General features: G+C 40.4%; 1 protein-coding gene across 2 annotated transcripts in view; it reads left to right on the top strand.

Annotated features, from left to right (window-relative positions):
• Positions 1-14,630, top strand: part of LOC133555088 (uncharacterized) — a 60,244-nt gene extending 45,614 nt beyond the window's left edge. For both annotated transcript variants that reach the window (XM_061904560.1, XM_061904559.1), the window contains exons 9-16: positions 4,346-4,462; positions 4,568-4,678; positions 4,800-4,956; positions 6,106-6,709; positions 6,825-6,978; positions 7,061-7,150; positions 7,229-7,424; positions 7,790-14,630. In XM_061904560.1, coding sequence (XP_061760544.1) covers positions 4,346-4,462; positions 4,568-4,678; positions 4,800-4,956; positions 6,106-6,709; positions 6,825-6,978; positions 7,061-7,150; positions 7,229-7,424; positions 7,790-14,145 — 7,785 coding nt within the window. In that variant the 3' untranslated portion in view covers positions 14,146-14,630. The remainder of the gene's footprint in view (positions 1-4,345; positions 4,463-4,567; positions 4,679-4,799; positions 4,957-6,105; positions 6,710-6,824; positions 6,979-7,060; positions 7,151-7,228; positions 7,425-7,789) is intronic.
• Positions 14,631-15,878: the final 1,248 nt, after the last annotated feature.

Here is a 15,878-nt window from a genome sequence, read left to right as displayed (position 1 = left end):
GAGTGACACTTCCCCTGTCATCATTTTCAAAATGGAGGAGGCTGATTTCAATACCGCTAATTTGAAATCGCATAAAGAGAAGAAGATTAAGAGCTATTCAGTAGGATTTAAGGTCCAAGCTTACATCACACTCACATGTTTACTGCATACCTTTGGTAAGTGCCAGAGTGAGAAGAGGTTTTAAAATAATCAGCACATGCTTACTTTTACCGCATGCCTTTGGTAAGCGCAGGCGTGAGAAGAGGTTTTAAATTAATTAGCGCCCGGCGGCAATTCAAGGAAATACGGTAGTATGAAGTAGTGATCGGAGTTAATACAAACGACTACATTGGTTTTATAAAATCTATAATATTATTGTTGCAATGTATTTTTTTTTTGAAAAACAGCAAGTATCGATTATAGTCTGGAGGCCTACGCTCCCAAGGTCTTACGGGGTATTTCTGTTAATATTAAAATTGTTTTAAGATAATTATATTATCTGCATTAATTATCAGGTCAATTTGTGAATTTGCTTAAAAATCAGAATATGGCCCATTAGGGCAATAGATGATTGCCAGATAGACCTGTAGAATAACTACATTTTTTGTAGTAAAAATCTAAAAATATATATACTTATTATTTAGGTTAAGGTTAGCATCATAGGTTAGGACAACTCCTCCGCTCGTTTAAAGGAACAAGCTACATGTGAATTTGTATATTTCAGAGGAGATGCCTCGTTAAGCGGAAAAAGTAATTTGGTTTTAAACCACTGTGACCAATCAAGCTAACATTGTTGGAGTTATTGAATTCCTTCTTTTTTCTCCCTGCTCTTGTTGTGGAGCAGAGTGGTTCGTACATGAACATGCACCCTCCGCTGTTGCAAATTCTAATACAAAAAGTGCATAGTTCTAACATATCTGTAGACTCGATATGGAATCGCTTACAACTACACCTGATGGTGAAAAGCCGCAGTCAAAGTCGAGGCACGTACTGTATATAAGACCGCCCACAAAACCGCACATCCTGAAGAGACTGTTTAAAAAACGGTTTAAAGATGGTTTGTGAAACATGCTTTGAAAAACGTTGACCAAAGAACCATCATTATATTTTATGTAGACCACAAGGGAGTGTGTTAAATGTCGAAAAAAAAATCATGTTGTCACCCCTTTCAGATAGATAAATAGTAGTTTATTGATTCCTTCATGAGAGTTCTCTTAAAAGCGAGACTATTGATTGATAGATTGAAACTTTTATTAGTAGATTGCACAGTGCAGTACATATCCGTACAATTGACCACTAAATGGGAACACCCGAATAAGTTTTTCAGCTTGTTTTAGTCGGGGTCCACGTTAATCAATTCATGGTACAAATATATACAATCAACATAATACATTCATCATACAAGTTAATCATCAGAGTTTATACATTGAATTATTTACATTATTTACAAACCGGGGGGGTGGGGGCGGGTGGTGGGGGTTAGGTTAGGTTTGGTAGATACCAGCATTTCAGTCATCAACAATTAAATCTGAGAAATGAACATTGACACAGTGTAGGTCTGACTTCGTAGGATAAGTACAGCGAGCAGTGAACATAGTGAGTTCAGAAAGCATAATAACAAGTATATACATTTGATTATTTACAATCCGGGGAGGTGGGATGTAGTGGGGAGAGGGTGGTAGTCTAGGGTTGCAGTTGCCAGGAGGTGTTCTTTTAGTGCGGTTTTGAAGGAGGGTAGAGATGCACTTTCTTTTACACCTGTTAGGAGTGTATTCCATATTGATGTGGCATCGAAGGAGAATGAATTAAGCCCTTTGTTGGATCGGAATCTGGGTTTAACGTGGTTTGTGGAGCTCCCCCTGGTGTTGTGGTTTTGGCGGTCATTTACGTTATAGAAGTAGTTTGACATGTACTTCGGTATCAGGGAGGTGTAGCGAATTTTATAGACTAGGCTCAGTGCAAGGTGTTTTACTCTGTCCGATACCCTGAGCCAGCCCACTTTGGAGAATTGGGTAGGAGTGAGGTGTGATCTGGGATGGAGGTCGAGAAGTAACCTGTCCAGCATGATCTGGGATGCTGAGATTTGAGGGTTTTGGAGGTGCTGGGGTACCAGGAAGCTGTATTGCTCATAATTGCTTTTCACAGGCAGGTGACCAGAGATAATCACTCGATGTTGAGCTCTTTTCTATTGACATTAAAAGTCCCAGTTATGTTTTTCTTTGTAATTTCAGATTGCCTCATCTTAGTGTCATTGGAGCCAATGTGTATAATGAGTATGTCTGAATAGCTAGCATTGAAACTAGCCTGTCTTTTGCAAGTCAGCCTCCCCAGGTTACTAAGGTTAGCTTCAATGTCGGGATCTCTAAATAGGAAATTTTGTTTGGAAACATTACATATTGTGTAAAACAAACAACTACATTAGTTTTATGAAACAATGTAATTATATTGTTCACCATTTAGTTTGGTGAGAAGACTTGTACTTCGAGCTGCCTCACTGTCGTGCAAGCTATAGGAACTAGGAAACCGTTGTTTATGTTACACATGGACGTTTTTGAGTGACTTTTGCCATGTTTAGATGGTTTCTTTTTTTTTGATTTGGTCGTTCGCTTCTTACTCTTTGCACTAACTTTCTCAGTTCCGTTGGTTGGGGAGTAGGATTTTGTTAGATCTCTGGCTTTGGTCCATTGACAAATATTACTTCAGCCGGTGCCAAAAATGTTTGTAACTCAAATTATGCCTGCAACTTAAAGCATAACAAAAAGCCAAGACAGAGCTTGTTATCTAAAAATACTAGTGAGTTAAGCTACCTGTAAATTAAGGTACCACTGTACATGTAAGAAATGTTGTTTATTTTCTTCAATGGAGGATTATTGAGTGGCTCCACACGGTTTATGGAGAGACATGCGTAGTGAATGAAAACCATCAATCAAAGTTTATTTACATAGCCCTTAATCACAGGTGCTTTGTATGGCTGCATAGACCATCATTTTATCATTGGTCTGAACACAGAAACCTTTGGAAAGGGGCCGCAGATGTGGGGACCACTTTCCTGGGTGACTGGCTGCAACCCATGTCCAGTGGGTACTGTTTTTACAAATTATTAATGGTAATATGAGAACTTCTGGTAGCCTCTGTGGCATCCATTTCTTCCGGTTGACGGACTGAACGTCAAAAATAGGAATCAGAGTTTAGAAATTCGGACGGTTCCGGTTCCCATTGCTGCTCGATACCCATCCCTAATTACCGTATATCCTTGAATAACCGCTGGGGCGCTAATTAATTTAAAACCTCTTCTCACTCCCGCGCTTATTCAAGGCATGCGGTAAAAGTAAGCAGGCGCTAATAATTTTAAAACCTCTTCTCACCCCTGCGCCTACCAATGGCATGCAGTAAAAAATTGAGTGTGATAAAAATAAAAAATAAAATAAATAAAAAATTATTCTGCGGCCGCGGCTCGGTGGTTGGAGACCACTTCTCCCTTCAATATGTCATTCATATGAGATTGCAATGCATACTTGGTCAACAGCCATACCTTTTACACTGATGGTTGTTATATAAACAACTTTAACACTCTTACTAATATGTGCCACACTCTGTGAACCCACACCAAACAGATTTCTGTAACACATTATAAACGCAACATAAGAATTACCTAGAATTCCAATGCATCCACGACTCTTGGCTATATTATACGCACGCCCCCAACCCCGCCCACCTCAACCGACGCACGGAGGGGGGGGTAGGTGCTAGCGGGGTGTATAATATAGCCATGCGTCATGGATGCATTGGAATTCTGGGTAATTCCTATGTTGCGTTTATAATGTGTTACAGAGCCAATTTTCTCCAGAAATGTGTTTTGTGTGGGTTCACAGAGTGTGGCGCATATTAGTAAGAGTCTTAAAGTTGTTTTATATCACAACCCTCAGTGTGATCTGTATGGCTGTGGAACAAGACCCCTGGCTTACACATACTAAAAGCATTAAAAAAACCTCCCCGCCATTTTGGATATGACGACAGGGGAAGCGTCACTCGTGATGTTACGACTTTGACCTGGCGGTAAAAGTAAGCATGTGCTAATAAATTTGGGGAGCAAGTTTGAACCGGCAGTAATTCAAGGCAGGCGCATATTACATGCCCGGCGGCTATTCAAGGAAATACGGCATGTGTTTTTTAGTGCTCCAAAAATACAATGTACTGTATTATTAGAGTCCAAGCACCAAGTGATAGCAGTGCGAAGGCCTTATTGTAGATGTATTATTATTATTACTATTAATTACATTTCACTACTTTGTATTCGAGGTAGTGCGTTATTGTTCGAGAAATCAATCAATTCTACTAAAGTGACAATTTGATCCTGGTTCTTTAGGGCTTGTTGTATCGAGTTGTGCAAGGAGATATCAGTCCTTTCAGACTGGTCAGGATGAGCCAAAAGGACATGCAGGCTACCAAGGCACCAGACCAAAATGTAAAGGACACGTCAGAGGTAAATACCATGTTTGCTGTCATGGGGAAAAAAATAATATTCAGCAAGGTGTGTAATTTCTTCTCCCGTTTCCCTTTGAATTCAATAAAGTTATTTGTGTTTTAGGTTAAAAATGCAGCTGCACAAGCACCAAGTTTTTTGCAGAAACCTGAAGTTGCGAAGGTTGACCTTTTCTGTTTAAACATTACTAAACCTGATAGAAGACCTGTGAGCAATGTAAGCATTCATTCAATGTTGAGGCAGTCAGAAATGTTTTTAAGGATGTTACTAACTTACTTTTAACAAGTGTTTTATTGAAATATTTTTTAACAAATTGTGTTTTTACCCTTTAAAACAGAAGAGAAGTATTTCTACTCCCACTCTTACGCCTAAGAACAGAAGAACTGAGCAAAGCAGAGAGAATGCAGTACCAGATGTTCTTACCTGTATGCTTAAGGACACAACTTCAGAGCACAAGGCTCACCTGTTTGATCTAAAATGCAAGATATGTACAGGTGAATAAAACAAATCTTTGGTTTTTATAATACAATCTTTTAACTGCATTTTAAACATAAAATCATGGATGGCAGTGAATTTCCTACAGCTTAAACAGGAAAAACAGCTGTCTAGTTTTAGGCCCTGAAGTGCAGAAAGATAAACTTGTACCAAAACTAAAACATTTTAAACCAACACAATTTATAAAATATCCCAGCATTATTTTTACTCTTAGCGGACTTTCATCGCACATATCAAAAATATGTTTTTTTTTATCATCTTAAGAACATAGCAATAGCCCGCCTTTTTGCTTTAGGGGATAAAGCATGCTTTTTCCCTGTTGTTTATTTCTTGCTCTCTGGTCACTCCAAAAAGAATATTACAAATCTACAACTAATAGAAAACTCAGCCGCATGCGAGTGCTGACAAAGACCAGTTCTAAAGTTATTGCATTAACTCCCTGTTCGCTTTAGGGTCAATTTAGAAGTTGTATTATTCGTCTTTAAACGTGTTAATGGCCTTGCACCTTTTTATCTATCTGACATGCTTTTATAGATTAAACCTTCACGGATTGTGAGGTCCACTGGGCCCAACCCTATCTATATCTACAGTATATCAATTACCAGAACAAAGACCTACTGTGAGGCAGCTACTTGTAGAATAACCTGTAGAAGAGCTTCAGGACTGCACGGCGCGCAAATAATAATTAAAAAAAAGAAACGGTTAAACTTTTAAATCAGGCATTTTACTCTCTTTGTAGGTTCTGAGTTTGAAATAAAATTTTAAAAGCTATTTTAATTTTTTTATTGCTATTATTACTGCTATTATTCTCTTTTATGTTTTTATTTATGTATTAACCTAATTATATTTTATTTTATTTTTAAAGATATATATATATATATATATATATATATATATATATATATATATATATATATATATATAGTGTTAATTTTTAAGTATTTGGACTTCTCAAAGGTGGCGTTTTCCTCAATTCTTAGTGCCATATCTTGTGTTTGCCAATTGTGCATGTGTGTGGATTTGTTTTTCTCTTTTTTCCTTCTAAACGGCAATAAAGCCCTTTGTTGGAACTGTAAAATTTGGATTTATTGATAATTCCATATCTCCTCATTGTTGATTACATATTGTTTTTGTGTTTATTGTCAAAGGGCAAATACCACCATTTCGGGAAGAGGAACCTCCAAATAAGCAAAAAAGAGTTTCTGAATCAAGCGACAAGCATTATTCACGGCGGAGAAAGGAAGATGACTCACCACTGCGGGCGCCACCAGACTCACCTGACATGGATTTTTCAACAGACTGTCCTTATGACCCCTCATCCCGCCTTATTATTGACACGGGTGATTTGACCATTGTTGAGTCTCCTGCTTCTACTGTAATGGATTCCCCTGCCTCTCCTACTTTGGAGTCTCCTGCCTCCCCTGTCTTAGAGTCTCCTACATCCCCTACTGGTGATATTTCAAAAACCACAACTCCAAAAAGAACATACACACCTGTTGTGATTCCAGCTGTCTCCACAGTAACTATTACAAGGCGTGACCCACGAACTGCAGCTAACAGGAGCTCTGCTGCATTTAGCGGTACCACAAATACATCCCGCAATCAATCAGCCCCTTACGCTCCTCGAGGGGCTTCCTCTGCTCCATCCTCAGTACCAACCTTGACAGTGCAACCAACAAAACTAATACCAAAACCTATTCTAATGAAGCCACCCTCTTCAGCTGATCCCAGATTTTATGACACATCATCAAGGTATTCATGAAAACGTACCAAATAAGTACACAAATCTTAATTAAATTCTCATCTTATTTAAACATTGTAAAATGTGGTGAAATACCTCAATTCTAAATTTTAATTTGTTTTTCAGGACTGTGATTTCTGAATCTCCAGTCGATGGTGGGACTGCGCAGTTTCTGGCTAAGCAGGAAATACTGTGGAAAGGCTTCCTGAACATGCTCACTGTATCAAAGTTTGCTACAAAGGGGTATCTGGTTTCAGGATCTGCTGAAATTTTAAAATCGGTAAAAGGATGAACAATTAACCGAGCAATCAGTGGGATGGTCCTCAGGGTTCAAACTAAAAATAATGATCACTTGTTTTTAGGAACTGCCAGATACCATAGAAATCGGAGGAAGAATCATGCCTCAAACAGTATGGGACTATGTTGCAAAGCTAAAGACCTCTCTTACAAAGGTAAGCAGCAAGTATATTATATGAATTTGTATTGTGTGATCCTTTTCAAATAACATACCCTTTTTTATTGTTTAATAGGATTTATGTGTGATCCGCTTTCAACCTGCTACTGAAGAAGAAGAGGTGGCATACGTCTCTCTCTTTTCCTATTTCAGCAGCAGAGGGCGTTTTGGTGTTGTGTCAAACAACAGCCGTTCCATCAAGGATGTCTATCTTCTACCACTTAGTGCAAAGGAATCAGTCCCATCCATACTACAACCTCTGGAAGGACCAGGTGGGATAATGCATGGGCCATTATATTAGAGAGGAAAAAAATCTACATACATTATTTATTCTTGTGTAGTTATTTTCAATTCCAGTTAAATTTATGGATTTGAAGCTACTAGCAACATGCTGTTTATGTTGCAAGCTTGTTATTTTATGCTTACTGTACCTTTATTCTACCAAAACATTAGTTCTTAGAACATAATACCTTACTATTCTAACTTATTAATCTTGAATTGAATTGAGTTGAATGTGTAATGTACAGCACATAGCATATTGTTTCATGTTATATGTTTCTCATTGCTACCTATAAAGTTATCCAGCATTAGTGGACCATTAAATTACATTTTGATGATTAAATTCTTCACTTCACAGGACTTGAAAAGGTCAGGCCAAATCTTCTTCTTGGTTTGGCAGTTATCCAAAAAATTAAACGGCCAGGAAGCGTGCTTCAGGAAATTGAACAGAAAAAACCAAGGGTTCACCTTCCTAAAGACCCTATGTGGATCCCAAAACCTCCAGTTCTTTATGGTTCTGACAAATTGGAGCTGTCCCAACCCCATGTTCTACAGGCCCCTGCGAGCACAAGCCCTCCCCTCACACCCTCTTATCCTGGGTCACCATCTGATTCATCATCTAACTCAGATAACATGCCATTTCTACTGGCCTCCATTAAATCTAAACCTGCTGTTTCCACCTCAGGACCTGCCGCATCAACTCCGTCCACATCCAATGATGATAAAAATCTTACATTTCCAAGTGATGATACACCACTAAAGACTATCTTGAGTACATTGTTCCAAAATAAGCCAACTAGTATCATGGTTTCGAATGACAAATATTCTGCTACTAATACTACAACAGTAAGTGCTACGAAGGGCTCTGTACTTTCTCGTGTGTCAGGATCAACGGTGGATCCAATTGTTCAACAGTATGGGCAAAAAGCTAAAGTCAAAGCGATAGAAGAGGAGGAAAATGCATTTGATCGTCCATATGACCCAGAAGAGGAGTATGATCCAGCAATAGGATATGGAACCTTTTCTTCACAGACCCCAGAAAACAAGCTGGAAGACCTTCCATGTTCAGTTTTTAATGATGACTACGATGTGGCCTACGATCCTGAGGATGAGACTATTTTTCAAGATTTACCAAGTGATGCAAAGAAATGTTCTGATCAATCTCAAATGTTGAACTGTCCATCGTCATCGGTAATTTCAGCACAAGCTAAAACACCTACTTGTACTTCTAGTTCACCCAAGGCTTCTTCAGTAAATGAAGTTATGCAGACCATTCCGACCGGCACCGTAGTTGTCTCAGCTGCTACATTGACTGAGCAGCAGCGAATGCTTGAGGAGCTTAATAAACAGATTGAAGAGCAAAAACAACAATTAAAGGAACAAGAAGAGGCACTTCGTCAACAAAAAGAGGCTGTGGGTATTTTCATGGCACAATTTTCTGCTAGTGATTCCATGATGTCTGCTTCCTCAAAGTCTCTGCCTCTCAGTCAGGTTTCATCCCTTCAGTGTAGTACAATTCCCTTAGAGTCAAAACCTTTTGAAGAAAGAGATTCGAAGCCAGAACTAGCCAGCAATCTAAAAAATTATGTTGATGATCCAAACTCCGATTCACCATCTGATAAGCAGGAAAACACGAATGTTAATCCTTGTTTAAACATACCTTCAGTCACAGCGCAAGACGACGTATCTGGCAATACAAAGGACAATGACAAATACTCATCTGCTGGTGAGATTGAAGATTCTGATGTCCCTTATGATCCAGAGGATGACCTTTTCAATGAAATTCAAGATGATGTATTTCAAGGAAGCACTACAAAAATTCAGGATTCATGTTCATCTACAACAGGACACAGGGGCACATCTCCAAATTCATATCTCAGCAGAAGGCATAGGTCATCACCAAAGAGGCGGAGTCATCGGGAAAGAGATAGTCACAGAAGTCCTTCGAGTAGATCACAGCGACGTTCTACTTCACATTCTCGGAAACACAGAGAAAGGAATAGACACAGAAAAAGTGAAAGAGACCGGTCAAAACATAGAAGTAAAGACCACTCAGAAAGCCAGGGTCGTCATCATAAAGTACATAATACAAGGCGGCATTCCCGCGACCGTAAAAGATCACCTTCCTCTTCCAGCAAAAGAGATTTGGTGTCCTATGCACATGAGTTTAGAGCAGCTTCCCCAAAAAACAGTGAACAACATCAATTGAAGTCCAATGCTGATGGTGTTAATAATCCCAATCAAAATAGCGCTGATAAAGACCTTTCACAAAAAAATGTTGATTTGAAACCAGAGACTTCACAGCAACCAGTCAGTGTGCCCAATAATTCACACATTCAGCACATTCAGCAGGGAACAGGTGGAAATTTACTTGAAATTCCAATTCCTATAAGAGTAATAGACCCACCCATTCGAGATTCGCCAGAGAGTCCTGATCCTGATCCACGATTTATAGCACCTACCAGTATCAGAGATAATCATCCAGCTGAATCTGATGACATCATAGATTCTGTGACACAAACCAGTGACCCACTTGAGAAAGTTAAAAATGATAGCCAGATTTATGGAAGTGAAGAAATGTTAGTGAACATGCCACTGTCCATCGAAGATATGAAATCAAATGTTGGCATGGATTTGAGTGCTACAAATGTACAGGGATCAGATTCAGGGGAACAAGATATGTCAGAAAAAGGTTTAGAGCTAAAGCATTCCAAAATGAAAGAAATAGCTCATGAGGTAATAACAGATGAACCTGAACTAGGCATAGAGTTGACATGTTTAGATAGTGGTCAAGAAAACCATACCAGCCATCAAAAAAAACAAATTGAGGGGAATTTGTCTGAGTCAGAATACACAGGTGAGAAGCCAGATGTTACTGGACAGCCGCAGATGACTGGAAAAGTTATTGAACCCAATAATCAATGTTGTAATTTCCCCAAGATGAGAGATTGTCAGCCACTTAGAAGAGATGTTGGCCTAAGCAGAGGTCATTTTAATCAAGAAAATTGTGTAAAATCAAATTTGTCAACAGGCTCGGGGGATAACTTTTTGACTGCATCCCCAGCTGTGTCAGATGATAAACAACATTTAAAACAAGATAATGCCTGTGTGAGGGGACCAGGGCCAAGCATAAAATATGAAAATTCTGACACGTTTTGCATTGGACAAGACACCAATAGATCTGCAAATTCTCAGGAAGCACAATTCAATATTAAGTTAGAAAGAGGTACTCATGACCTTGACATGAAAGTATCACAAAAGCAACTTGAACAAAGAAAGCATAATACAAGTGAAGCTTGTTCTTTAGGTCCTGGTCAGAGTGTGGCTTGTTTGCGAGGTCAAGGTTTTAGTGATATAGTCAATTTAAATGCTGTCATTTCAGGAAAAGGCATTGAAGAAACATGTCCAGATCGCAGTCAAGTAAGCATTCAAGGAATAAACAATCAGGACCTCTGTCAACCAGATCCGTGGACTCGTGGGGGTCAAAACACAGAACTGGTTGAGTGTATGAGTGATCGAAATCAGAGTTGTCCAGGTTTAGTCAGAGATTATAACCATGTAAGTAGTAGAAGAGGAACATCTTCAGTAAGAGTAGGGCAACTCCCTCGAGTTGAAGTCCATAAGCCTGGTTGGACAGGTGCAAGTATGGAAATCCGTGGACATGACAGAAGAATTGCTCAAGACGTGGACCATTGTAAACCATGGGCAGTGGGAGGTCCAAATGTAAGGCCCCCAAAGAATGATAGTAGAGGACTAAGTGATCCAGAGGCCATGGGCCTATTGTGGGAAAAGATACAAGTGCAAGACAGGAGAAGACACGGCAGTCCAGAGTTCATGAAAAAAGATCCCTTAAGCCAAGGACCTACTTTGGAGGGCATAAGACAAGACAGGAGAGGACCAATCGTCTCAGATTTTATGGGATCAGAGACTGATGTCAGAGGACCTAAAATGTATAACTGGCATGGAGCAGGGACTGGGCGCATATGTACTGACATGAGAGTTCCAGTGCATGTTAGAAGAATACCTGATGTTGATGAGAGGACACAAGAAGTTGGAAATTCAACACTGGATGGTTCCATAACTGGCAGAGAATCTGCAGGTCCTGGTTTCAGGGGTCCAAAACCTGAAAACAAAAATCCAGCAATAAATATTGCAGGACATGGTATTAGAGTTCCACTCATCCCGGACCATTTGGGACCATGTTTTGAAAGAGGTCCAGGTATGGCGGGCCCTTTACATGTTAGGAGACGGGCAGAGGAAGAGCTCCTCGAAAGAGGTCCTGTACCTGACTGGAAAGACTTGCCTACAAAGGGTACAAAACATGACATGAGAGGCCCTGGGAGGGGTATGCTACACTGTAATAGAAAAAGACCAGTAGGTCATGATGTAAGGGAACAATGGCCTGTAGTCAAACGGTCTTCAATGGAATGTCGACAGATTGACCCAAACGGAGGCCCAAATTTCAGTGGACCAGGGAATGAAAGGAGCAATATGCCAGCGAATAGCCCCAAATTTGACAGGGAAAGACTGGGATATCCAGACTTTAGGGGAATGCAACCTGACAGAAGAGAATCTTTTTTTTCTGAGCCACGGTCTGATAGGCTTCGAGGGCATATTAATGTAAAAGAGTCAAGGTTTGAAATGAAAGCCGTAGAAGGTCAAGAGCCTCTACGTTTGATAAGACGGGGCAACAAAAACACTGATGTGTTTGGCACTGGGGCTTATGCATCAGGTCCTGAACATGACTTAATTGAAAATAGTTTTGAAAGGCTCAGTAATCAACAAGCATGGGACCCTCAGTCAGAAAGTCGGAATCCAAATATGGAGGAAACACGCCCGTACAGGAGAGGTTCAGATAGTAGGGGACCAGCGCATGAAATAAAGTTCTCAGTGCCTGACATCCAAGGACATGGTTTATTTACCAAACAGGGAAAGATGGAACCAAGAATTTCAAACATGAATAGAGCAGGGCATCAAATATCAGGTCCAAACACAGAATGTTCAGGGCCTTCCAGTAGACAGCCCGAAAGGCAGGAAACAAGGTTTTGCAGTACAGGCCCAGGACCTTTTGGACAGCTGCACCCAAATAAAAAACTTCCAGAAATGATGGATCCGGAGTCTGATCGTACAAGTTCATGTTTCAGAGCAGGTTTAGACTCAGAGAGAAAAATTCCAAGTAGTCAAGATTTTAGAAGACAAACATGTCAAAGTAAAAATACAAATAATCGTTTAGGGCTGGAGAGACCAGAACCAGAAGAACGAGATTTCAGAAATCATAACTTTGAGAAAGGTCCGGAGGACCCAGGTCGTAATTGGCGATCAGGAAGCCCACAATGCAGTGAACCAGAAATCACGCAGAGCAGCTGTAGATCAGGTTCAGATAAAAGAGAAGATCAAAGACATGGGAAGAAATGCGACTTCAGTGTGACGACGGTCTTTAGAGGTCCAGAATCAGGTATAAATTGTCATGGAAGCCGATGGAAAGAGACAGAGGGTGGCTACCCAGACACTGAAATGCATTGTGAAGATGAGTGGAAACATCAGGATGACCAATATCCTCACCCGATTCCAAAGGCTATTGATGTGCCAGTCTTGGACTATCCAGTGGATCCAAATGTACAGATAGGCCCTAATATTAGTGGGTTTGAGCTCATGCCAGAAAGGGAAAATCTGCCATTTTCAGGACCTAGGAGAGTTCTTGAGGATGATTGGAGGGTTCCTGATTGTAGGGGTCCAGGCTCTTTTCAAGATGACAGGCTACACCCTAGGCCTAGAGGTGTAGGACCTAGAAATGAATGTAGAAGGCTTGGTCGAGGAAGATCTGAGCCAAGATGGGGACCTGAGTACGTTGACTTCAGAGAACGGGGCCATGAAAGAAGAGGTCCAGGCATGAAAGTACTTGGGTTAGATAAAAGAGGCGTTCACAAGGCTGTAAGGCAGTCAGCCAATTCAAGAGGTTCACACACTGAAGGAACTAAACCTGTACAGAGAAGTCCTAATTTGAATAATTCATTTCCAAACAGAAGAGAATTTGAGATGCATGACAACAACCCTGTGCGAAGAGGAATTGGAGATTTAGATGTTAGATTCTGTGGGCCTGAAAATCCAAATCTTGGTAGGCCGTTGAGGGATCTTAGGAGTTCAGAACCTAGAGCAGTGGAGCCAGAAAGACAAGGGTTAGACATGGAAATATCTGGGCCACGTATACAAGGATTTGAACATGGTTATAGGATGCAAGGCCCAGACATAAAGATAATCCATAGCAAAAATGACACATTAGGGCCACCCAGAGATTTAAAATTTGGGCTTGCGTCTGGTGAATGGGTTGCAGACACTGAAATCCCTGTGTCTAATAGAAAAGAAGAAAATGAAAGAGGCCCTGAATTAGACTCAAGGCAATGCAATAATGAAATGAAGGATGACATGCAATGTTCAGACGTAAGAGACTCAGGGAGTTTCAACCGTAGCTCTTTCAACATAAGAGGTAGAGGGTCAAGGCATAGTGGTCGATCACCCTGTGGTTCTCAGAGTGGTTATCAGGGTAGTGACGGAAAGTCATTTGTCAGCTCAGTAAATCCCAAAAGTGAAGAAGTAAAAACTCCAAAAGCTAGGGCTGGCTTGCTTCCGACTCCAACCGAAGGTCGTGTATCTGCACCAAATCGTATAATGAACAAAATGCAGCAAAAACAAATAAGCCCTCATGTTAACAAGTAGTACCGTAGAGGTAGACCAGTTAGTCAAGAAAGCTACTTTGTTAAAAGGTAATGGCATGAGCTTGTAAAAGGTCTTGCTGGCTATAGTGGAGAACAGCAAATAAAATATGGTAATATGTGATTCATGATTCAGCAAAAAGAGTAAAACAAATTTGACACACATCAAGATATCGATAAAGCTGCAAATCATAACAGTATAACAGTATTAACAATACCAAAGCACAGGCAATGGATTGTTGTTTAAAGAAATGTCACCAGGGTATTTCTGTTAAAAATGTTAGTTATGGTCTTTTATTCCGTGTGTTTAATTTTGTATGATTTTGAATAAGGTTGTATAAAGGACCACTTGTGAGTTTAGGGTTTGAAGCATTTTCAATGACCCGTCAGAAATATTTGTACATAAATGTATATTTTTTAACAGTCTTAGTGTTTGTGTTGCTTCAGTTTGTGACAGATTAAATAAAAAGGCTTACTTTTTCTAATGTTCATTTGTCATATTTTTTGCCGTAAAGCAGTGTTATTATTTAACTGGCGGACGAAATCCGTCTTTGAAATAGCACCAGACTGACCTCTGAGTTCAGTTCAAAACTTGGAAGGGAGTAACATTTTTGCTAAAAGAAAAAAATGCTCATATAAATGATCTTTAATTGTGACTTGTATGCATTTGGTCTTTAAAAAGAATGGCAGATCATTGCGTTGACATTTTACCCCTCTAAAGCAGGGGTGTCAAACGTACGGCCTAGCGGGCCGAATCAGGCCCGCGAACAGGTTTTATCCGGCCCGCGGGATGAGTTTGCTAAGTATAAAAATGAGCCGAAATTTTTGAATGAAAGAAACGGCTGTTCTGAATGTGTCCACTAGATATCACAATAGTAATTCTGTGTATATTTGTAGATCAGGGGTCGGCAACGTGGCTCCTGAGCCACATGCGACTCTTTGATCACTCTGATGTGGCTCAGCTGCATACTTGCCGACCCTCAAATTTTTTTTGATAGGTTGACCGAATTTCAGTGCTCTACCCAGTGAAATCCCGGGACTAGTATTCTCCGGTTTTCACCAGCATAACTATTTTAAGGGTGTGTCGTGATGGTGATGCTTTTATCATTCTCTTACACACATCGTCGCGCCCGCCTTCACGCCATACTATGAGTGCCAGCCGTTCACATGTAGCATGCGACCCCCGATTGCACATATCATCAATTGCAAGGCATACTTGTTCAACAGCCACACATGTTACACTGAGGGTTGAGATATAAATAACTTTAACACTCTTACTAATATGCGCCACACTGTGAACCCACACCAAACAAGAATGACAAACGCAATTCGAGAGAACATCCGCAATGTAACACAACAGAAAAAATACCCAGAATCCCATGCATCTCTTCCGGTCTCCATTATACACCCCCCCCAACCACGCCCACCTCAAGTGACGCGCGGGGGGGTGTAATGTGGTCCGGAAGAGATGCATGGGATTCTGGGTATTTCTTCTGTTGTGTTACAGTGCGGATGTTCTCCCGAAAGTGTTTATATCACAACCATCAGTGTAACCTGTGTGGCTGTTGAACAAGTATGCCTCGACTTACATGTGTCTGCAGTAACCTTAATCAACATGTGACTGGGCAGGCAAGCTGTTAGCACAGGTTGTAGGGGGCATTAAAGGTTCCCCCATCATAGCATGCCCTCATTATTGTTGTCAGGGTGAACACCAGCATACATTGTCCAAAATAGATG

This window comes from Nerophis ophidion, linkage group LG06 (assembly GCF_033978795.1).
Source record: "Nerophis ophidion isolate RoL-2023_Sa linkage group LG06, RoL_Noph_v1.0, whole genome shotgun sequence".
NCBI lineage: Eukaryota > Metazoa > Chordata > Actinopteri > Syngnathiformes > Syngnathidae > Nerophis > Nerophis ophidion.
The sequence above is the reverse complement of the archived record's forward strand: the minus strand, read 5'-3'. Positions and strand labels throughout refer to the sequence as shown.